Raw genomic sequence first — 24,525 nt, 5'->3', positions numbered from 1 at the left:
TGCAATCTTAACCACTTGGCCACAGGGCTGGCCCCCATATCTTTATGTTTGAAAGGATGGGAAAAGATACTGTATAAATACTAAGTATAAAAAGACTGGAGTGTGGCCGGCCCCATGGCCAAGTGGTTAAGTTTGCACGCTCTGCTTCAGCAGCCCAGGGTTTCGCCAGTTTGGATCCTGGGCTGAGGCAGCGTCCCACATGCCACAACTAGAAGGACCTACAACTAAAATATACAACTGTGTACTGGGAGGATTTGGGGAAAAAAAGCAGGGGAAAAAATAATGATTGGCAACAGTTGTTAGCTCAGGTGCCAATCTTTAAAAAAAAAAAGAGAAAGACTGGAGTGACCATATTTGTATTAGACAAAGGAGACTTCAGAACCAGGCAAATATTACAAGTGGTAACGAAGCACATTTCTTAATGAAAAAAGGATCAATTCATTGGGAAGACCCAGCAGTCCTAAATGTGTATGTGTCCAGTAACAGTGAAGCAAAAACTGATAGTTGAAAAGAACGATAGACAAATCCACGATTATAGTTGGAAATTGCAACGTTCTTGCTCTATAATTGATAGAACAAGCAGGCAAAAAAATCAGCAAGGGGGGCTGGCCCCGTGGCCAAGTGGTTAAGTTTGTGCGCTCCGCTGCAGTGTTTTGTTGGTGCGAATCCTGGGCACGGACATGGCACTGCTCATCAAACCACATTGAGGCAACGTCCCACATGCCACAACTAGAAGGACCCACAACGAAGAATATACAACTACGTACCGGGGTCTTTGGGGAGAAAAAGGAAAAAATAAAATCTTAAAAAAAAAAAAAAGAAAGAAAGAAAAAATCAGCAAGGATATAGAAGATTTGAACAATACTATCGATGGACTGTACCTAGTTGATGTTTATAGAACACTGTGCCCACATTCTTTTCAAGTGCCCGTGGAACAGTTACCAAAATAGACTATATGCTAGACTATAAAACATGTTTCAACAAATTTAAAAGGATTGGAATCATATAGAGAGCACTGCTCTGACTACAATGAAATTAAATGAGAAATCAAAAAGAAAGAGATATCTAGAAATTCTGCAAATATTTGGAAGTTAAATAATATACTTCTAAATAACCTTTAGGTCAAAGAAGAATTCACAAGGGAGGTTAGAGAATATTTTGAACTGAATAAAAATGAAAACACAATATATCAAAATTTGTGGAATACAGCTAACGCAGTGCTTAAGAAGGAAACTTATAGCTTCAAAAGAAAGGTTTAAAATCAGTGACCCAAGCTTCCACCTTAAAGAAGCTAGAAAAAGGGTCCGGCCACATGGCCTAGTAGTTTGTTTGGTGTGCTCCACTTTGGCAGCCCAGATTCGGTTCCTGGGCACAGACCTACACTGCTTGTCAGTGACTGTGCTCTGGTGGTGACCCACATACAAAATAGAGGAAGACTGGCACAGATATTAGCTCAGGGCAAATCTTCCTCAACAAAAACCCCCAAAAACAAGCAGCTAGAAAACAGAGCAAACTAAGTGGAAGGAGAGAAATAATGAGCTGAAATAAATAAAATAGAAAGCAAATCTGAATAAGTATATTTATTAGAGAAATTGGAGTTATAATGAAAAGCCTTTTTACAAAGAAAACTCCAGTCCCATGTGGTTTTGTTGGTGAATTCTATAAACATTTAAGGAAGAAATAACAAATTTTTTAGAAATTTCAGAAAACACTTTTGAGGCCAGCATTACCTTGATACCAAACCAGGCAAAGACATTAGGAAAAAAGAAAACTAGCTCAGTCTCCCTCATGAATATATATGCAAAAATCATTAGCAAAATATTAGTAAATTGAATCTAGAAAAAGATATATGAAAAGGATAATACATCATGACCAACGGGGTTTAATCCCATTTGCAAGGTTGATTTAACACTGAAAGTCAGTATAATTCACCATATTAATAGAATAAAAAAGAAAAGCTAAGTGACCTTGTAATAGATGCATAAAAAGCCTTTGAACAAGGTTCAATGCCAATTTGTGATAAAAGCTCTCAGCTAACTAGGAATAGAAGGGAACTTCCTTGATCTGATGAAAGGCATCTATGGAAAATCTACAGTGCACCTCATTCTCAATGGTGAAAGACGGAATGCTTTCAACCCAATGTCTAATAAAAAAGCTACTAGAGTTTAAGTTTTTACTAGGAAAGAAGATTAATTTATGAAAATCAATTGTATTTCTGTGTACTAGCAGTGTACAATTGGCAGTTGAAATTTAAAATGCAGTATCATTTACAGTAGCATCAAATAGTATAAATATAAAAACCTTCCCAAGGACAGAAGAGTGAGAATATTTCTTGAGTTTCTTGTAATAGAAGTTACCTTGTATACCCATTTCATGGATGTGGACACTGAGGTTCAAAGGATTAAAGAACACACATTGGTTTATGAGCACACCTTTGTTAAACACCTATTATGTAATAGATACTGTACAGTGGATATAGTAGTGAATAAAATAGATGATCCCTGCCCTCATGGAGTTATAATCTAGTTGAAGGGAGAAATAGATTTAGGGTGCTGAGGTTCCATCTTTGGTTTAGCATTTTTGGTTTAGGCAAATGGTTCAAAGCCTTTACCTTCTAGTTAGATCTTAAATTAGATATCGTTGAATAATCTTGCCTCTATGTGGGGCAAACTATTGTAATAACATGCTTGGCAGTTTATAGAGTGGTTAAAACTGGTTGACTTGGTAGGTTAATGTTTCATGTTCAGGATGGTCCCTGCATATCCTCCCAGACTCCTCTGTGGGGGAAAGAGGGAACTAATCTTCATTGGACGCCAACTATATTTCAGGCAGTTTCACTCCCCTCCCCAATATGTAGTGTTATTTTATTTAATCCGTGCAGTATCCCTAAGGTGGGTGGTGAGAGGACCAGAGCTCGTAGAGCTTTAGTGCTTTGCCCACTTTGCTGCAGTGGTTCAGTGATTCAGTCCCACGCCTGTCTCACTTTACACTGTCGCTACCAGCTGTTCTCAGTCATTTTTCTGTTGGTCACACCTCTGGACCATCCTATCTTTTCCCGTTCGGGAAATGCAAGAAAGTGAGATTAACTTTTATAGTGCTAACTTTGAATCTATTCTTTATTTTATTTTAAAAGTAAACCACTCAGAAGAAAAACAGTCAGTGATAAAATTTATGATACTCCTCACAGCTGAGATGTCAAGACACCAGTTGTAAAGTGGCTTTAATACACTTTAATCCAAGCCACTGTCTGTCTGTTTAAATTGCCATGTTAATTTAACTCTGAGCCTCGAGCCATGTGCCTTGGAAAATAATGTGCTTTAGGGGCATAAGTAACAGTAATCTAGCTAGTCTTACATGGGTTACACCAAGTGCACTGCCATCCTTGACGATAGGTTAGTAGTATAATTTGTGGAGTTAGTAGGTGAGATTGAGCAGATGAGATTGTCATGCCTTGGTGGAAAATCTCCCAACTGTCTTTCTCCTAACCAGATAGGTGGAAACTGGAAACAGCTAAGATGTGTGTGTGGGAGGTAGAGTCATTGATTATATAAACTTAAAATTACTCTCTTAAATTCTAGCCCTTGAACGGTCATAAAGGGCATTAGTGGTGTCTGCCTGGCTTTTTACAGATGAGTAAACTGAGGCTCATAGAGAGCAATTGACTTGGTAAAGGTTGTACCACAATCAATAAGTGGCACAACTGGAATTTGGACTGCTGCCTCCTATCATTGTACCAATGGCTTGGGCTCTGCTATAGGAATTATGTTATACTGTTTCCTTTAGGAGATGGCAGTGGGTTTGTTTCTTACAGATTAATTAATGATCTCTTCAAAACGGTAAAAGCCAGGAACCTAAACTTACTGGTCATCGAACTTTCTTCAGGGTTATGTACCTCTTGGATGTTTTAAATCTGGATGATGTTATATTATTTAGTTATTTAGTACTTATTTATTTTTTAAAGATTGGCACCTGAGCTGATAACTGTTGCCAATTTTTTTTTTTTTTGCTTTTTCTCCCCAAATCCCCCCAGTACATAGTTGTATATTTTAGTTGGGGGTCCTGCTAGTTGTGGCATGTGTGACACCACCTCAACACGGCCTCATGAGCCGTGCCATGTCCACGCCCAGGAGTTGAACTGGTAAAACCCTGGGCCGCTGAAGTGGAGTGCAGAAACGTAACCATTCTCTCACAGGGCTGGCCCCTGGATTATGTTATCTTTATATTTTTGTTCTTACTCTTATGACCATTTCTTCTGTGTTGTCTTTACTGTGAATGTTCCCCAGGATTTTATACAAAGTTTTTTCTGTCTGTGAATATTGAATTTGTAGTTTTTGATCTATAGAGGTTTTTAGCATTAGGAGAAAGGCTAAAGGCTAAATTGTAAGCTTTATTGTGAAATATATAGTAGTCCACATGACTGTTGCTTCTATGTATATTGAAGTCATCCTCTTTTTCCCCTTAGGATTAGTAGTTTCTTGTTGGTTTTTTTTTTGGTGAGGAAGATTGGCCCTGAGCTAACATCTGTGCCAGTCTTCTCTATTTTGTATGTGGGACGTAAACACAGCACGGCTTGACGAACAGTCTGTAGGTCCATGCCCTGGATCTGAACTCACGAATTCCAGGCCACTGAAGCAGAGTGTGCGAAGTTAATCACTATGCCACCAGTCCAGGCTGTGGTTTAGTTTTTTTTTTTTTTTTTTAAAGATTTTATTTTTTCCTTTTTCTCCCCAAAGCCCCCCGGTACATAGTTGTGTATTCTTCGTTGTGGGTTCTTCTAGTTGTGGCATGTGGGACGCTGCCTCAGCGTGGTCTGATGAGCAGTGCCATGTCCGTGCCCAGGATTCGAACTAATGAAACACTGGGCCGCCAGCAGCGGAGCGCGCGAACTTAACCACTCGGCCACGGGGCCAGCCCATGTGGTTTAGTTTTTTTAATGATTAATTTTCAGTTATATGAGGAATACATGCATAGTTGTATAATAATGAGAACTGAAATTGCTCTGAGAAGTTTGATCTGTGTCCATGTAGAATTTTAAAAGTTATCTAGTCACATACATATTTACCCATAGGAAACGTATAGTATTGATTTTTGTGTGTGATTTTTACAAAAACTGAATCCTACTATCATTATTGTTCTGCAACTTGTTTATTTTTCACTCAGCAGATGATTTTGAGATCTGCCCTATAGATGTTGCTGTACATAGACCTAGTTTGGATCATTGTTCTTTAAGCAGTCATCCTGGAAACACATTTGTAGAATGTTTGTCACCCATTCAGAGAAATATTAAGTGAGGTGAAGGATTCGAAATTTAGAGCAAACTGTAGCCTCATCCTTTCCATAGATGGTCAGGAAGCTCTTGGGGGCAGGATGGTGTTGATGCTCTTCTGTATCCACCACAGTAGCAGCACAGTCCCGTGCTTGTAAGTACTTCCTGTATCCAGCAAAATTGCACTGCATCTTTTTTTAACAGCTTTATTGAGATATAATTTACACACCGTACAATTCACTCGATTAAAATTTACAATTCAGTGGCTCTTAGTATATTTACAGAAATCCGCAACCATTACCCTAATCAATTTTAGAACATTTTCATCACCTCAAAAAGAAACCCTTACCCCTTAGCTGTCACCCTCCAAACCACTCTCTCTTAGCTCTAGGCAACCATTAATTTACTTTTTTTGTCTTTATAGAGTTGCCAATTCTGAACATTTCATATAAATAGAATCATACAATATATAGTCCTTTGTGACTGACTTTCACATAGCATCATTCAAGGTTCATTCGTGTGCTAGCATGTATCAGGACTTCATTTCTTTTTGTTGCCAAGTTATACCACATTTTGTTTATCCATTCTTCAGTTAATGGACATTTGGGTTGTTTCCACTTTTTGGCTATTAGGAATAATGGTAGTGTGAACATTTGTGTACGTGTTTTTGTGTGCACCTATGTTTTAATTTCTCTTGGGTATATTTTTAGAAGTGGTGTTGCTGGATCTTATGGTTGAGTGATACTCCATTAAAGGGTGGATGTAATGTAAAACTAAGGATCTCTATACTTTTTTTTAGTCATTAATTTAACCATTTGAGGAACTGCCAGACCTTTTCCCAAAGTGACTGCACCATTTTACATGCTCACCAGCAGTGTATGAGGGTTAAACTTTCTCTATATCCTTGCCTTACTTTGTTGTTATCTGTCTTTTTGATTATATGCACTAGATCTTGAGTGAACATAGGCAGGTTTCTAGGAGAGAAGGCAGTTAAAGGATTTCATGTTGTTCTTATTGTTGGGCTTGCTTGTCTGGAAATGAATGTTATTAAATTACATGGTTAGGACTTGACATGACTGAAATATTACTGAAGACTAAATATAGGATTTTCTTGACAGTATACAGTAACTTTTCGTTTGCTTTCTAAAACACCAAGTCATTCATTTAAAATTGCCTCACCTTAGGGGGCTGGCCCCGTGGCCGAGTGGTTAAGTTCATGTGCTCCGCTTTGGTGGCCCAGGGTTTTGCCGGTTTGGATCCTGGGCACCGACATGGCACCGCTCATCAAGCCCTACTGAGGTGGCGTCCCACATGCCACAATTGGAAGGACCCACAACTAAAAATACACAACTATGTACTGGGGGGCTTTGGGGAGAAAAAGGAAAAATGAAATCTCCTCACCTTTTTTTTTTTTTTTTGATGTTGAAGCCTTTTTTCTTTTTTTGAGGTATAATTCACTTATGTTAGTTTCAGGTGTATGATAAAATCACCCAACTTTTGGCCAAAATTAAATGGAAGTCAGAGATGGACTTCATCATTATATTTATGCCACCCAAGTATATTTGCTACTGTAATTATTAATGAGTTAAGCCATTTGATTCAATTGAACATTTCTTTTGGTTTTCTAGATTAGTTAGCTTCAGTTAGTGTCAAGATTGGTTATTATGGTAAAAGAGCTTCCTGAGTTACCTTGGCTTGTAGTTAGACAAATTGTATTGGAATAGATTGTCATAGTACTGCCAATTTTTAAATAAGTCAAATATCTTTGTTCTTTAAAAAAATTTTATTTCTTGAGGGGAGTGTTGCTGAAGATTATTTTATAAGTTAAAGGTGTACAGTGCTCTCTGCTAAATTGGGAACATTCTGGAAATAGTATAGGGAGTCTACCAGTTGCTGAGTATGTGTATTCCAATTGCGCATTCTGAAACTGGGAAAATAACCACAGGATGGGTTCAGGGACCCACTGGACCTACTGTTAGATGGACCTGAGCTAAAACTCCACTGATCAGCTGGCCTCCATAAGCCCCTGTTCTAACTGGTGGACCACAGTGATGTTTTGGGTCTCTGGTATTAGTGTCAATTCAGAGCCAGTGTCTAGTAATCCTTGAGAAGTCTTTGGTTATTTCCTTTCTCCCAGCGCACAGTCACCCTGCTAAAAGGCCATAGTCCTTTTGAGGGAAGGCTCTGAGAAAGATTAACAGTGTAAATTTTTGGCAGTGTAGTGGAATCCTTCCTCAAGGAGACCCCTCATTCAGTGGGTTCTGGGTCTGCTGACTGACTCGCATCTTGGGATCGATTGAGGGGCTGTGACTCTGGTTTTAATGATTAAGTTAGGCTTTTGTTCACTTGACCTAGAACCCTTCTGCTTATACAGATCAAGTGAGAATTTAGTAGACTTCCCGTCTGTTTCACTGCTTGGAACAGTGTGATCAACTAGCCAGTGCTGTAGGTCTCTGGAAGTCAGAGAGTTCTAATTGCTGGTTTGACTCTGCTGTGGTGTGAAAAGGTGGTGCTACCAATGACTGAAAAAAGGATAGAGATTGTTAGTTTTAATTTTCCATTGGGTCTAGCCTTTAATGGAGTATCTTTACTGATTCAGGTTAGTTTGACCCTGTTGTCAGCTGTGCTCCTTTATACTTAATCAAGTTTAACTTTTGTCTGCTGTTCTCAATCACTTTTAAAATGTCGGTTTATTATATTATATTTTTTAGAGGAAGATTAGCCCTGAGCTAACATCTGTTGCTAATCCTCCTCTTTTTGCTGAGGAAGACTGGCCCTGAGCTAACATCCGTGCCCATCTTCCTCTACTTTATATGTGGGATGCCAGCCACAGCATGGCTTGCCAAGCGGTGCCATGTCCACACCTGGGATCTGAACCGGTGCACCCTGGGCCGCCGAGAAGTGGAACATGCGCACTTAACTGCTGTACCACCGGGCCGGCCCTAAGATGCCAATTTAGTCCAAGGAGGAAATGAAGACTTTAGAAGCTCAATGAATGTTGACGTTTAGTCTTTTCCAGGAGTGAAAGACTACCCTTTGGCTTCTACTTCTAGAAGTTTTTCTTAGTTTACATGGGTGTCATTCATGTGCTAAAGCCTGATTGTCAACATTTGTATCTTAACCTTAGTTTTCATGGGTTTATAACTTTTCCACAGTTTTGGTTTTTTTTTACACTTGTAACTGAAATATTTTTTAACCCCCCCACCCCCACCCCCACCCCAAAGTGCATTTTAAGTATGTTAGAAATGTGTTTCACTATGTTTTTGGAAACCATTCTTTTTTTAAAACAAGAAACTTGACTCTTGTCTATTTTTTAAACTGTCCATTTGGTTTTTTACTTATAAAAGAGAACTCGTTAGCAGTGAACAGAGTGAATAGTTTAAATGTTGGCATAGAAAATGGGGCTTTTATAAGGCATCTGAACTTACTGCCATACTTTGTTAAAAAAAATGTACTAGCTTCTTTCTGAGCCTGAGATGACTTTCAAGGGGCAGTTTCCCCTCCCCAGGGACTTAGATATTAGTAAGCATTCTCCTAAATAGGCATTGTGTATCAAATATCAAGTAACAGACTATTTTACTTAGAAAATAAGATAAATGAAAATACCATGTAATTAAACATATGTAATGTGGACAAAGAAGTACTTAACATACAGGAGTATGAATTTACCATTCAATTTAAAGTTTTAGAAAAAATTTTAAAAAACAAAGGAAAAAATAATAAAAACACAAGCAGGAATAAATACAATGCAAAACAGAATAGGAATTAATCACTCCACAGTTGGAAAATTAGGAAACAGAGTGAAAAATGGAGGGAGTAAATTCAGGATAACAAAAGATACTGAGGACCTTCAAAGAGAAAAAACTGGAAATGGATGCTGTTAGTCGTATGGTATTGATATGAAAGTCTCAGTCAGCAGCCTGCCCCGTGGCCGAGTGGTTAAAGTTCTGTGCTCTCCGCTTCAGCCATGGCTGGGTTCACCCCTTTGGATCCCGGGTGTGGACCTGCACCAGTCGTCAAGCCATGCTGCAGTGGCGACCCACATACAAAAAATAGAGGAAGATGGGCACAGATGTTGGCTCAGGGCTAATCTTCCTCAACCAAAAATGAGGAAGATTGGCAATGGATGTTAGCTCAGGGCAAATCTTCCTCAGAAAAAAAAAAAGGAAAAGAAAGGCTTAGTGAAGTAATTTAACTCAAAGATAGTAGGAATTAACGTTGACAAAATAAGAGCTAAAAATTAGAATAGACTCCTGTAACCAAGGAAAAATTGAGGAGATTATAAAATTAATTCCTCCTCCTTGAACGAGGGCAAAAATCCACTCCCTATACTGGTGGTCTCTCATAACCTTTCAAGGAATAGATAATTCTCCTGTTAAATAATAAAATAGAAATAATAAATTCTGAGGCCACCTGGGTGGTGCAGCTGTTAAGTTTGCACGTTCTGCTTCGGTGGCCTGGGGTTCGCCAGTTTGGATCCCTGGTGCAGACCTACACACTGCTTGTCAAGCAGTGCTGTGGTGGGTGTCCCACATGTAAAGTAGAGGAAGATGGGCACAGATGTTAGCGCAGGGCGAGTCTTGCTCAAAAAATTAAATTAAATTAAAAAATCTTAAAAAAAAAAGAAAAATTCTTTTCTGAGCTAACAGCTGTTGCCAATCTTCCTTTTTTTTTTCCTGCTTCTTGCCCCCAAATCTGCCCAGTACATAATTGCATATTTTAGTTGTGGGTCCTTCTAGTTGTGGTATGTGGGACACCACCTCAGTGTGGCCTAATGAGCGGTGCCATGTCCGTGCCCAGGATCCGAACCGGCGAAACCCTGGGTCGATGAAGCAGTGTGTGAACTTAACCATTTGGCCACGGAGCTGGCCCCAGAAATAATAAATTCTGATAGCAAAACCTGACTAATAGGAGAAAGTAAAAGTATAGCTTAATCTCATTTATGGATTTATAGATATTTAAATTCAAATAAAAATACCAGCAAATGGCCATGAGAGATAATTCCTTTAGTTTCAAGTGGTTTATCCTAAGAATGCCAGACAAGTTCAATATTTTAAAAACTCATTACTCTGTCTAGAGTTAGACCAGCTAACTGGCTAGTTGCACATATTTTGAAGCCAGATCCCTTAGGTCCGGATCCTGGCTCTGCTTCTTACCAGCTGTGTGACCTTGGGGAGTTTATGGAACTTCGCTTAATAGTTTCCTCATCTATAAATGAGAGTAATGGTAGCAGCTGTCTTATAAAGTTGCACATTAGTTTGCTAGGACTCCCATAACGCAGACTGGTGGCTTAGACAACAGAAATTTATTTTCTCACAGTTCTGGATGCTAGAAGTACAAGATAAGCTGTCAGCAGGGCTGGGTTTTTTGAGGCCTCTCTCCTTGGCTCGAGGATGGCTGCCTTCTCGCCATGTCCTCATATGGTCTTTCCTCTGTGCATGTGCATGCCTGGTGTCTCTGTGTCCTTATTTCCTCTTTTTATAAGAACATCAGTCATACTGGATTAGGGCCTACCCTAATGACTCCATTTTAACTTAATTACCTCTTTAAAGGCCCTATCTCAAAATGCATTCTGACGTACTGGGGCTTAGGGCTTCAACATATAAATTTGAGGAGGACACAATTGAGCCCATAACAGGTTGTTAGAGGATTAAATGTGCTAATATAGAATAGCTGGCCCATGTAGCAAGAGCTACCTAAGTATTGTTTGTCATTATCATTAGTTAACTCTAGCAAGTAAATACTACATAAATAAAAACTTAAAAAACTTTTAATTTCACAATAATTATAGATTTAAAGGAAGTTGCAAGAAAGGTACAGGGAGGTTCTAAGCACCCCTCCTCCCCCAAGGTGAACTTGTTCTGTAATTCTAGTACAATATTAAAATGAGGAATTTAGCATTGGTAAAATGCACAGAACTCATTCAGATTTCACGTTATACATGCATCATTTGTGTGTGTGTGTGTGTACACACGTATGTGTATGTACATTTATGCAATTTTGCCACCTGTATAGCTGCTTGTAACCACCACCACAATCAAGATGCAGAAGTGCTCCATTACCACAAAGTTCTCTCCTGCTACTCCTTTGTAGCCACCCCCACCCCCTCTCCCTTGGAACCTTAACTCCTGACAACCACTAATATGTCTTCCATCTCTTTAAATTTATTATTTCAAGAAATATATATATATATATATAATAGTATCATACAATATACAACCTTTTGAGATTAGCTTTTTTCACTTGGTGTAATTTCCTTGAAGTCTGTCCAAGTTGTTGCATATATAAATAGTTGGTTCCTTTTTATTGCTAAGTAGTATTCCATGGTGTGGATATACCACAGTTTAACTCTTCACCCACTGAAGGACATCTTCATTGTCTCCAGTGTTTGGCTGTTCGGAATAAAGCCACCATGAAGATTTGTGTATAGGTTTTTGCATGAACATTGTTTCTCTGGAACATATGTCCAGTAGTACAATTGCTGGGTCATATGATAAGTGTTAAGTGCATTTTTAGTTTTAAAAGAAACTGCCAAACGATTTTCCAAATTGGCTGTACCTTTTTACATTCTCACCAGCAATGTACGAGTGGCTCAGTTTTTCTACATGCTTGTTGGCATTTAGTGTTGTCACTATTTTTTGTTTCAGCATTCTGATAGATGTGTAATGAAATCTTATTGTAGTTTGAATTTATATTTCCCTAATGGCTAATGATGTTAAACATCTTATGCTTATTAGCCATCTTTATAGCCTCTTCAGTGAAATGCCTGTTCATGTCTTTGCCAGTTTTCTAATTGGGTTAAAAAAAAAAACAACACAGTTGAGTTTTGAGTTCTTTATATAGTCGAATTTCAAGTCCTTTGTCAGATATGCCATTTGCAAATATTTTCTTCCAGTCTGTAATTTGTTTCTTCATTCCTATTTACAGGGTCTTTTGCTAAGTGTAATTTTTCTTTCTTTCTTTTGTTTTTTTTTACTGAAGAAGATTCACCCTGAGCCAACATCTGTTGCCAATCTTCCTCTTTTTTTGCTTGAGGAAGGTTAGCCCTGAGCTAACGTCCGTGCTAGTCTTCTTCCACTTTATATGTGGATCACTGCCACAGCATGACTGATGAGTAGTGTAGGGCCACACCTGGGATCTGAACCCACGAACCCAGCTGCAGAAGCAGAGTGCGCTGAACCTAACCACCACACCATGGGGCCAGCCCCCGAGTAGAAGTTTTTAATTTTGATCAGGTTCCATTTATTAATTTTTCCTTTTGTTGATCAAGCTTTTGATGTCAAGTCAAAGACCTCTTTACCTAGTCCTGTGTTGTGAAGATTTTCTCCTCTTTTTGTTCGTAAAAGTTTTATGGTTTTATATTTTACATTTAAGTTCTTGATTTGGTTTGAGTTAATTTTTTAAATAAGGTATGAGGTTTAAGTTGAGGTCATAGTTTTGCCTATGGATGTCTGATTGCTCTAGCACTGTTTGTTGAAAAGGCTGTTGAATTGCTTTTGTACCTTTGTGAAAAATCAGTTGGGCATATTTGTGTGGGTCTGTTTTTATCAGTGAGAATTAAATGTGCTAATACAGAATGCCTAGCCCATGGAAGTGCTACATAGGTGTTGGCTATTGTCGTTATTACAATAGCAAATAAATAAGTAATAACTTTTAAAAAAGCATTTGGATACACTCAGTAGCCCTCTCAACTTTCTAATTTAAAAAACAACAATTAGTACAGTTTTAAAAAAATGGTTTAGTAGGGGCCGGCCCTAGGGCTGAGTGGTTAAGTTCATGCGCTCGGCTTCGGTGGCCCAGGGTTTTGCCAGTTCGGATCCTGGGCGCAGACCTAGCACTGCTCATCAAGCCATGCTGAGGGAGCGTCCCACATAGCAGAGCAAGAAGGACCTGCAACTAGAACATACAACTAGAATGTACAACTATATATACAACTATGGGGGGCTTTGGGGAGAAGAAGAAGAAAAAAGCAAGATTGGCAACAGATGTTAGCTCAGGTGCCAATTTTTTGGAAAAAAAAAAAGGTTTTAATTGTGGTAAAATACATATAACATAAAGGTTACCATCTTAACCGTTTTTAAAGTGTCCAGTTCAGTAGTGTTAAGTACATTCACATTGTTGTGCAGCCAATCTCCAGAACTCTTTTCATCTTCCAGAACTGAACTTCTGTACTCAGTAAACAACAACCCCTCATTCCTCCCTCACTCCAGTCCCTGGCAACTGCCGTTCTACTTTCTGTCTCTATGAATTTGACTATTCTAGGTACCTCATATAAAGGGAATCATACAATATTTGCCCTTTTGTCACTGACTTATTTCACCTAGCATAATGTCCTCAAAGTTCATCCATTTTGTAGTGTATGTCAGAATTGCCTTCATTTTTAAGGCTGAGTAATATGCCATTGTATGAATGTACCATATTTTGTTTACCCATTCATACATTGCTGTACACTTGGGTTGCTTCAACCTTGACTGTTATGAATAACCTGCTATGAACATGAGTGTGCAAATATCTCTTCAAAACTCTGCTTTCAGTTCTTTTGGATATATACCCAGAAGTGGAATTGCTGTATCAGATGGTTATTCCATTTTTAATTTTTTAAGGAACCACCATACTGTTTTCCATAGTGGCTTCACCATTTTATATTCCAACCAACAGTGCACAGTGGATCCAACTTCTTCACATCCTTGCCTCATTTATTTCCTGTTTTTTTGATAATAGCCATCCTAATGGGTGTGAGGTGGTATGAAATTTCATTGTGATTTCGATTTGCATTTTCCTAATGATTAGTGATGTTGTATTTTTTCATGTGCTTGTTGAGCATTTGTATATCTTCTTTGGCGAAATGTCTGTTCAAGTTCTTTGCCTGTTTTTTGATCAGATTGTTTGTTTGGTTTTGTTGATTTGTAGAATTCTTTATATATTCTGGATAGCAATCCCTTAGCATAAGATATGATTTGCAAATATTTTCTTCCAGCCTGTGGGTTCTCTCATTCTGTGGGTTTTCACTCTGTTGATCATGTCCTTTGATGCACAGAGGTTTTTAATTTTGGTGTAGTCCAATTTATCTGTTTTTCTGTTTCACTGCCTGTGCTTTTGGTGTCATCCATTTTGAGTTAATTTTTGTATATTGTTTAAGATAAAAGTCCAACTTCATTATTTTGCATGTGGATATCCAGATTTCCTAGCACCATTTGTTGAGAAGACTGTCCTTTCCTCATTGAATGGTCTAGGTGCTCTCTTTGAAAATCGTTTTATGTCAAGTTGTTATGTGGTACACCTTAAACTTATACAATGTCAATTATAACTGAATAAAACTGAAAAAAAAAATCAGTAAAGAAAAAGATGGAAAAAGAAAAAATCATTTGACCATTTATGTGAGAGTTTATTTCTGAGCTCTCGATTCCATTCCATTTGTCTATATGTCTATCTTTATGCCACTGCCATACTGTTTTGATTACTGTAGCTTTATCATGAGTTTTCAAATCAGGAAATGGGAGACCTCTAACTTTGTTGTTCTTTTATAAGATTATTTTGGTTATTTGAGGTCTTAATACAGTTTTTAATGGTAAAGCACTAGAGGAATTACCTTGGGGGAAAAAAAGAACAAAACAATGTTTTTGTTTCTTTTTTTGAGGAAGTTAGCCCTGAGCTAACATCAGCTGCCAGTCCTCCTCTTTTTGCTGAGGAAGACTGGTCCTGAGCTCACATCCGTGCCCATCTTCCTCTACTTTATATGTGGGATGCCCACCACAGCATGGCTTGACAAGTGGTGCCATGTCCACACCTGGGATCCAAACCAGTGAACCCTGGACCGCTTAAGCGGAACATGCACACTTAACCGCTGGGCCACCGGGCCGGCCCCCAAAACAATGTTTATGATGATTATTTATGTTGTTTTATTCAATGCAGTAAAATGTGAAATGAGATATAAATTGTAGAAAGGAAGCTATAAACTTATTATTTATAAATGCTGTGATTTTATGTCTAAACAACTAAATTAAACAGAACAAACTGAGAGATGATTAGAAAGAATAACAATTCAGTAAAGTGACTGGCTAAATGAAATACATGAAAATTATATAATTCCTGAATGTCAGCAGTAAAATAGAATCCAAGTTATTATAGCTTCAAATATGTGAAGATGTCACAATGTTGACTGGAAGTTAAACCCTAATGACCCATAAACTTTTGTGCCTTGGGATTTAATTTACCCCTGGGGATAGTAATTGAGGCCAAAGGACTGAACTGGAACTGTGTAAAGCTAGGAATTGGGAGAAGGGGCAAGCTTATCTATGAACTAGGACTAGTAAGACTGCCCCCCAGTCCAGGAGATGGAACAGAAGTGAGCCACTTAACTTTGGATTATGGCTGTTAAAAGCCACCTGCAAGAAATGGAAACTCCAACCTTGTTTGGAAATCTGGGCAGGAAAACTAATGTATAACTGTGTTTGAAACGGAAGAATGTTATATGGCGCTGGCAGAAGCAACCACTAGACTGCCTTTGGGACTGCTCCTTAACCCCTGAGAAGTGGAGGACTCTCCCAAAGCTGAAGATGAGCTCATGAAGACTTACAAAGCACTGTAGTCAAAAGATGCAACAAATGGGAAAGCTTACAGCTGAGGAACTGATGACAACAGACCAGTTTGTAGAAGGATTTTTCTAGTATATAGTCTATGTTCAATTTCTGCCTTTGTCCCAGTAATGTCCTTTGGTTTTGTTTTGTTTTGATATCCAGGTCAAATCAAGGACCATACGTTGAATTTAGTCAGGCCTTTCTAATCCTCCTTTAATTTAGTTCAGTTTCTTCTGCCTTTTTTGTTTGTTTGTTTTTAATGATAGTGACATTTTTGAAAGTTTGCCTAAAAGCCTTTGGTTAGCTCTCTTACTAGACAGTAAGCTATTTTAGAACAGACACTGCATGTCATTTATCCCTGTTAATTAAATATAATCTAATGATTTTATAATAATTCGGAATACTGTGCTTCAGAAAAGGACAGAGAAAGTTCTTTTTTCCTTTGCTTAGACACACATACCCAAGGAACCACAAGGATCCTTGTGCCTCTTGCATTGGTATCTCACATGCTACAATTGAACCCCACTGTTATGTCCACTTTACAGTTTATTTCATTATTAGTAATTGCCAATAAAAAATAGGTTCTTCAGTTTTCTCTTGTCTTTATTCATCACATTTGCCATTTCCTTTTGAAAGTGAGGGATTTTTGGTGAGTAAAGTGGATAATTAAAATATAGTGTGTGTGGTTTTATTACTATCCAAGGGAAAAAATGCTTCATAATGGTTACAATAGAGATAATTCATGAACAGAATATTTTTTAAATTTGGGATAGAAATACTCACTTTAAGTTATTGTAGAATTCTTATGCAAATAAACCTCTTTCATTTAAAACATCGTGGAACTCTGTATCATAGAAATAAATCCTTCATTGATTTATGTCACTTGGAATACATGATTTGATTTTATTTCTTCTCCTTAGTTTGGTTTTCTTATTTTTCTTTGCAGCTTCACAAATGTCTCACTATGAAGCAGTGTGGTTTATTGTGTTAATTGCAGTTTAAAAGTAGTGCTTTAAGGATACAGTGAAAGGCATACTTAATACACTCTAACGGGAATGTAATTATTTCAGATGCTAAGCCTTGGTTTTTTTAACAGCTTTATTAAAATATAATTCGTATACCATATAATTCATTCATTTGAAATTACAGTTCATTGGTTTTTAGTGTATTCACAGATGTGTACAACCACCAACACAGTCGGTTTTAGAACATTTTTATCACCTTAAAAAGAAACCTCATATTCTTTAGCTGTCACCCCCATATCTCCCCATTCCCACCCTAAGCAACTACTAACTTACTTTGTCTGTCTTAGATTTCCCTGTTTGGGATTTTCATATGAATGGAATCGTTTAATATGTGGTCTGTTGTGATTGGCTTCTTTTATCTAGCAAAATGTTTTCAAGATTCGTCTATGTTGTAGCATGCATCAATACTTGAATCCCTTTTATGGCCAAATAATATTCCACCGTGTGGATATATCACATTTTGTTTATCTGTTTATCAGTTGACAAACGTTTGGGTTGTTTCTACCTTTTGACTTTTGTGAATAATGCTGCTATAAACATTTGTGTCCAAGTTTTTCTCTGTATATGTTTTCATTTCTCTTCAGTGTATACCTAGGAGTAGCATTCTGGGTCATATACTAACTCTGTTTAATTGTTTGTGGAACTGCCTGTTTTTGAAAGCAGCTGCACCATTTTACTTTCCCACCAGCAGTGTATGAGGCTTCCCGTTTCTCCACATTGTTGCCAGCACTTCTTGTGGTCTTTTTTTTTTTTTAAAGATTTTATTTTTCCTTCTTCTCCCAAAGCTCCCTGGTACATAGTTGTGTATTTTAGTTGTGGGTCCTTCTAGTTGTGGCATGTGGGACGCCACCTTAGTGTGGCCTGATGAGCTGTGCTATGTCTCGGCCCAGGATCCGAACCGGCAAAACCCTGGGCTGCCGAAGCAGAGCGCGCGAACTTAACTGCTGGCATGGGCCGGGCTGGCACCTCTTGTGGTCTTTTTGATTCTAGCCATCTTAGTAGGTGTGAAGTGATATTACATTGTAGTTTTGATTTGTACTTCCCTGTTGGCTAATGATGTTGAGCTTCTTTTCATGTGTTTATTGGCCATTTGTATATCATCTTAGGATAAATATCTATTCAGATCTTTTGCTCATTTTTACATTGGGTTATCTGTTTTTTTATTATTGTAGGAATTCTTTATACCGCATACAAATCCCTTATTAGATATGTGATTTGCAAATACCTTCTCCCATTTCGTGGGTTGTCTTTTTACTTTGTTGGTAGTGTCCTTTCAACCATAGGTTTTTGATTTTGAAAAAGTCCAATTTATCTCTTTTCTTTTGTAATTGGCGCTTTTGGTGTCATATCTAAGAATTCTTTGCCTAATCCGAGGTTATGAAGATTTACCTGTTTTCTTTTAAGAATTTTATAGTTTTAGCTATTACATTTCAGTCCTTGAGCTATTTTGAGTAAATTTTTGTTTATAGTGTGAGGTAAAGGTCTAACTTTTTTACCTGTGGTTATCCAGTTGTCCCAGCACCGTTTGTTACAAGACTGTTCTTTCCCCTGTTGAATGGTCTTGGCACCTTAGTCAGTAATCATTTGACTGTGCATTATGGATTTATCTTTGGACTCTCAATTTCATTCCAATGATCTGTCTTTATGCAAGTGCTGTACGGTCTTGATTACTATGGTTTTATGGTAAGTTTTGAAGTCAAGGAATGGGTCTTCCTACTTTGTTCTTTTACAAGGTTTTGCCTGTGCTGGTCCCATGTAATTCCTTAAGAATTTTAGATCAACTTGTCAGTTTCTACAAAGAAGCCAGCTGAGATTCTGATAGAGATTCCATTGAATCTACCCAACAGCGAGGAGAGTATTGGACTGAGAGCTGAGGGAAGGGGGAGCCCTGTGTTCTTGGCTACAGCAGTCTAGAGCCTTGTTGAGGTGGGAGGGGGAGAGAGAGAGTGGTCTTGGTTCAAATACCACAAACTTACTTTTCAACTGAATTTTCATAGATTTTATTGAATAATTATTTCTTCATTTGCCGTTTGCCCTTAGGGACCATTTCTAGAGGCTTTAAATGGTTGTTTATGAAATAATTTTCACCAATTTCACTGAGGAGGCGGCCAGCAGAGTCAGTCTCTCATAACTTTGTTTTTTGAGCTAGCAGTCATGCCTCCTTAAAGCATGACTCAGAAAAAGTGTTTCTTTCATTGTGGTCCCTGACCCCCCTTCATAGGGAACCCTTAATGCACTCCTTAGCATCTCAGCTTTCAGATACAAGAGGCCAAGAGAATTGATTTCCCCTCTTATTTTCCTTAAAGAGTGAAGTCACTACATTTGAAAGTGCTCTAGAAGGGAAAATCTGTACATGAGTACAGAGTTTGTAAAGGAAATGAAAATAATAGTAGCAAGAGAATTTTAACATGAGGGCACTGTACTATAGTTGATTGAGTTCTTTTCAAGTTGGCTTGGAGGTGTTGCAGTTAACTCTTGGCCTCTTTGAGCTGATTTAGACATCAAAGTCAGGCTTCTTCCTCAGTTTTGCTGTCATCTTAAATTAGCTTTTTTTTTTCTTTCCAGGGGCCACTCAATAGTGAGTCTTCCAACCAGAGCTTGTGCAGCGTGGGGTCCTTGAGTGATAAAGAAGTAGAGGTAAGAAGCCACACCCATTACAAGGCTTTTCATAGTCCCACACTTGCAGTCTGGGTTAAATAACACTGCATAACTCTAGGGGCACTGCTAGGGTCTGTGTGAACGGCTCCCCTTTGAGTTGTGTGCTCTTCGTGTCTATACAGCTGTGAGGTGGCCCTGATGGGTTTTTATTATTATAACCATGTATAGGTGTTGTCTTTCTTTTCTTTTTAAAAATTTTTTTGCTTAGTTGCCATCAATGAAGGGCAAAAACTTGCAGTTGTAACTGAATTAGCTTAAGTATCCTTGAATTTTCACATTTGGTAGTACAGTCATGTGCCACATAACGACGCTTCAGTTAACGACAGACCACATATATGACAGTGGTCCCATAAGATTAGTACCATAAAGCCTAGGTGTGTAGTAGGCTGTACCACCAAGGTTTGTGTAAGTGCACAAAACAACCAAATCACCTAATGACGCATTTCTCAGAACGTGTTCCCGTCATTAAGCAATGCAGGACTGCACTTCAATAGCGTGGATCACTGTAGTCTGGCTGAAAATTGTGTTTTTTAGGCAGATAACCTAGTTGCATGGATATGGGTCCAAATCTGCAGCTACCTACTTTGCACTTAGATAAAGCTTTCAATAAATTAGAGCCAGTTGATTGATTATGTATATCTTTCCTTTTTGAAACAGAAATTTAAGCTCTTTTAAAGTAGAAATATTGTAACAGCTGCTGTCCGAGAGCCTTCTGTATGCTAGATATTTGTACTACATTTGTGATTTATGAATTATCTTATTTAAGCTTTCCAGCAACCGTGATTTACAGATGAGTAAATTGAAGCTCTGATAATTTAAGTTTGCCAAAAATTACATAGATGATTTGGTTCCAGACTCTACACTTTTCCATGACGCTACTTTAAGAGCAGAACGTGGATTTAGGACTTGTCTGTGCCAGTTAAATCTCCTTATAAATTTGATATTTTGTTCTCTCTAATTTTTGTAATGTGAAAAATTTAGCAAAATGCTAATTCTGATGTATATGGTATTTAACAGACTCCTGAGAAAAAGCAGAATGACCAGCGAAACCGGAAAAGAAAAGCTGAACCATATGAAACTAGCCAAGGTAGTAATAATTTCACACCAATAAAAATACTAAATTCTTATGTTCTTAGAATTTTCAAACTCACACTGAGTAATTAGTTTGTGTACAGGGGTTCCTAACAAAGGAGCTTTGTATACCTTAAGGGAATATCAGGCTGTTTATTACAGACTTGCGATTTGATACATGCTTGACAAAACAGTGTCATTTCTTTGGGGACTCTTGTTTTCCCTGTTGTAAATTAACAATCTTGCCACAGGTTTTTCTCAGACTAAGCATGTATTGTACAGATAAGAGGTAACATTGGAGTTTTAACTATGTCTTGCATTAGATCAGTGATTTGTTAATAGTATGTGACCAGAAATAATTTCATTTTACATGGCTGTCCTTTCCACCTATTCTTCCGTGTCACTTATTTAGTTGAACATTGGTGCACAGTGGAATAAATCTGTAAATATAATGGTTATAATGTTAAACATCTTTATGTAATTAAAGAAAGAATACATGGTTTGGTTTGTCTTCTCCCTCATTCTAAGAAATGGAGGTCCCAGGGGTTTTTTGTGTGTTTTTATTATTTTTTAAATTTATGAATCACTTTTTTCTTTTAGGGGGGAAATTCTCCGAAAGTGACAAGGTCACATAAATTCTTTTTGTGGAATAGAATAAACCCTTTAGTTCTGATGAGTTTGCTTTGAATTCTTTGTTCTTTTAGTTGGGAGCGTGGATTATCGATTAGTTTTATCTTGATTCACAGTTGGGGCATAAGTTTTGTTAGTGTATTTATGAAAGAAAGATTAGTGAATCTTAAAGGAAAGCAAGCTGTGCAAAAGTCTTCCTTTTACTGCTTATTCAGTCTTTTATTATATGGAGGAAACTGTCTCTGTTTTTAGGATATAGGTATTTTGGCTAGTTTGTTAAAAGTGAAGCTGACACTTGAATTGATAACAGTGTATGCACTTATTGAATACATAATGCATTGTAGTGAATGATGGTTTACATGTGTTATTGGAAAAATTATACTTACTTTGGTTTCGTTTTCAGGGAAAGGCACTCCTAGGGGACATAAAATTAGTGATTACTTTGAGGTAAGTTAAATTTTTTGGAAAAAAAAATCTGTAGTGATCATTTAAAACCTAAATTCTTTGGTTCACTTAAGGCTTTAGAGAGCAGTATTTTGCCTTTACTGTGCTTTCCTCCTCTTCCTCCCCATCTTCATCAATCTAATGCTGCCCCATCTCTGTCTGTCAGAGGAAACTGCTGCTGACTTCCAAAATTTAAATTTGTTTATGATGTGTCTTGTCTGTGATGATATAAAAATTCACAAATGAGGTGATTTTTCTCTTGGCCAGACTAGGTTTCGTGTCTGACAAAGATTGGAGTTGAGTGACTTGGACTCTTCTTTTGTCCTCTTCCCTTTAGTCCAGTGGAACCTGTAGTGAGCTCACTGACCCATCGTTAGTGGTTGCTAAAGAAGACGCTAACATCCACTGTACCGCTGTATTCCTGCTTCGTGTATTTTGAGACAAGAAGGGAAAACATTCTTCTCTTATGTTTTCAAAACCGTGTATACCTGCAGCTTTCTAGCCATGTTTTCTTTATATCTGATACATTTCTGCTGGAGCTCCTTCTTAAAAATCTCAGTGAAAAGATAGAAAAATTTGACTTACGTGGCATTTTCTCTATAGAATAAGATGTATTGACTTAAAGGGGCCATAGATAATTAAGACCTGTTTGTGTGTTAATCTTTTACTCTCCTTATCTGAAGCATAGTACTGTTTTGAATTATTCATATCCATTTTTCCCTGTTGGCCAGTTTGCTGGGGGAAGCGGGCCAGGAACCAGCCCTGGCAGAAGTGTTCCACCAGTTGCACGATCCTCACCGCAACATTCCTTATCCAATCCCTTACCGGTAAGCATTCACCTGGAGAAATTTGACACCTATTGTAGGAGACAAGAAGCCCCAGGAACACTCAAGGAGTTTCTCTTCCATTCATTCCCTATTGGGAATGAGGCACTAAGGAGACAAGTTCATAGTATTACCTATGGATCACTTATTCAAATTCAAATCTGTATCAGTAAGTTAAATTTTACAAGAGCTAACCATTCTCTCAGTATAAGAAATTGCCTGTAAGCCTACAGCTCAGTCTTCTGTCAAGGAAGTGATTTTCAATCCAAACAGTAGGTTTTTATCCTTGCCAGACTTAAAGATGTTTGGTCCACTCCTGGCATTTGTTTTATTTTCAAGGCTTACTCAGTTTATAGTAGAAAAGGTAATACTATACACATTTGAGATAGGTTTGTTTCTTGCCTATAAGTGAGATGTGAAAGTCTTAAAAACATTATAGCTAAGTTGGTAGTTCTCAACCAGGGGTAGTTTTGCCTCTCAGGGGACATTTGACAGTGTTGGAGTCATTTTTGGTCACAGCTAGGAGGTGGGGGGGGGATGGTGCCATTGGCATCTAGTGGGCAGAGGCCAGGGATGGTGGTAAACATCCTCCAGTCCACACAGGATAGGCCCCCATAACAAAGAATATCTGGTCCAAAATGTCACTGGTGCCAAGGTTGAGAATCCCTGAGCTAGCTAATGTAGGATTTTCTGTTAATTTGCTTGAGTGCCTTTCGATAATTTATTAGTACGTACAAGACTTCTGTACTCAAGAGTCTGTTATGTCTACTGATGCCTCAGGTATTGCGGTGGGATCTTGGAGCACAAAGGGTCTCCCTAAGATCAGGAATTTTCATCCTAGGTCTCTGTTTAGGAAAGTTGTTTTTCTCTGCCTCAGCAGAGTTGGTTAATACCGCTCTTTTCCTAAGTGATTTAGTCTTCCGTATTGTTAAAGTATTTTAAAATGCACTTCTTTCCATCTACTGTCTCATAAAAACATGCATTCATTAGTGTGGTTTTAATTATTAAAGTACTTATGGAAATGTATTCAACTTGAAAATTTTTGCTATTATTTTGTCATTCTTGCCCTATTTTAAAATGTTAGAAGTGTCTGATGTATAGCTCTGTTTGGTTAGGGTGAGATTTGTTAGATAACTGTTAGGGAGACAGGGACACTGGGAGGCCCGTGTCTTTATTTTTCTTAAGTTTTAAGCCAGTTAAAGTTTTAAAAATGTTAAACAAGATTGTATAGTTACCTATTTAGGACATATATGTTTTGTAAAATTTTGGTGTCTATTACTTTTTTCTCCCTGAAATAGATTTTTTTTATTTGGTTTTTAATAGTGTGACTACCCATCTGTCATTTGCCAGTTTAGGTCAAGTCTTAGGTGAAGACAAAAGAGATGACTGCAATGATCTATAGACATTTCTGCCAGCTATTTGAATGCTGGCTGGGCCTCATCATCATTATGCAAATCTAAGTATATATTAGATGTTGAAGTAGGAACTGAACCTTAATTTCCCTTTTCCATTGCACCGAGAAGCCCTTTATTCTCCCAGCTTAGATTCTGTGCTTCATTGTTAGAATCATTGATTTGTGCATACCCCTTCATTCCCCTTTCCCAGTCTCTCTGCATCATACTTGCCTGAAAAAACCCAGTCTTGGTTAAATCTAGTTCTCTACCTTTCCCTTGCCTCCCTCTAAGCCACTCAAGCATAGTAGGAGGAAAACGCACCTGCTGGCTAGTCTCACATTAAGTTCATGAGCACTAATCTCGTGTGCACCCCTAACTGCCTGCCAACCCTACTTTATTGGCCTAGTTACCTTTCCTAGATGAATATTTGTATGATTATGTCATGTTTTTGTTATTTCCTGCAAGCCTCCAACAGTACTTCCTCTCTACTATCTCAACTGATGGCTTTACTTTTCTTATTTTACTGAGGAAATAGGAGCAATGAGAAGAAAACTTTTACATGCCCCTCACCAAATCGACCAAGCTGCTTGCATCAGCGTCCATACCTGCCTATCAGGATGCATGAACGTACCAGCC

The 24,525-nt window shown here is 38.0% G+C and overlaps 1 protein-coding gene across 12 annotated transcripts in view; it reads left to right on the top strand.

Annotated features, from left to right (window-relative positions):
• Positions 1 to 24,525, top strand: part of TLK2 (tousled like kinase 2) — a 110,222-nt gene that overhangs the window by 19,386 nt on the left and 66,311 nt on the right. For 6 of the 12 annotated variants that reach the window (XM_070561731.1, XM_070561732.1, XM_070561736.1 and 3 more), the window contains exons 3-6: positions 19,434 to 19,505; positions 20,544 to 20,613; positions 21,631 to 21,674; positions 22,403 to 22,498. In XM_070561731.1, the coding sequence (XP_070417832.1) occupies positions 19,434 to 19,505; positions 20,544 to 20,613; positions 21,631 to 21,674; positions 22,403 to 22,498 (282 nt within the window). The remainder of the gene's footprint in view (positions 1 to 19,433; positions 19,506 to 20,543; positions 20,614 to 21,630; positions 21,675 to 22,402; positions 22,499 to 24,525) is intronic. The other 6 variants (XM_070561735.1, XM_070561737.1, XM_070561734.1 and 3 more) reach the window with 1 other exon arrangement.

This window comes from Equus przewalskii, chromosome 10 (assembly GCF_037783145.1).
Source record: "Equus przewalskii isolate Varuska chromosome 10, EquPr2, whole genome shotgun sequence".
NCBI lineage: Eukaryota > Metazoa > Chordata > Mammalia > Perissodactyla > Equidae > Equus > Equus przewalskii.
This window is presented reverse-complemented; position numbering and strand designations above follow the sequence as displayed.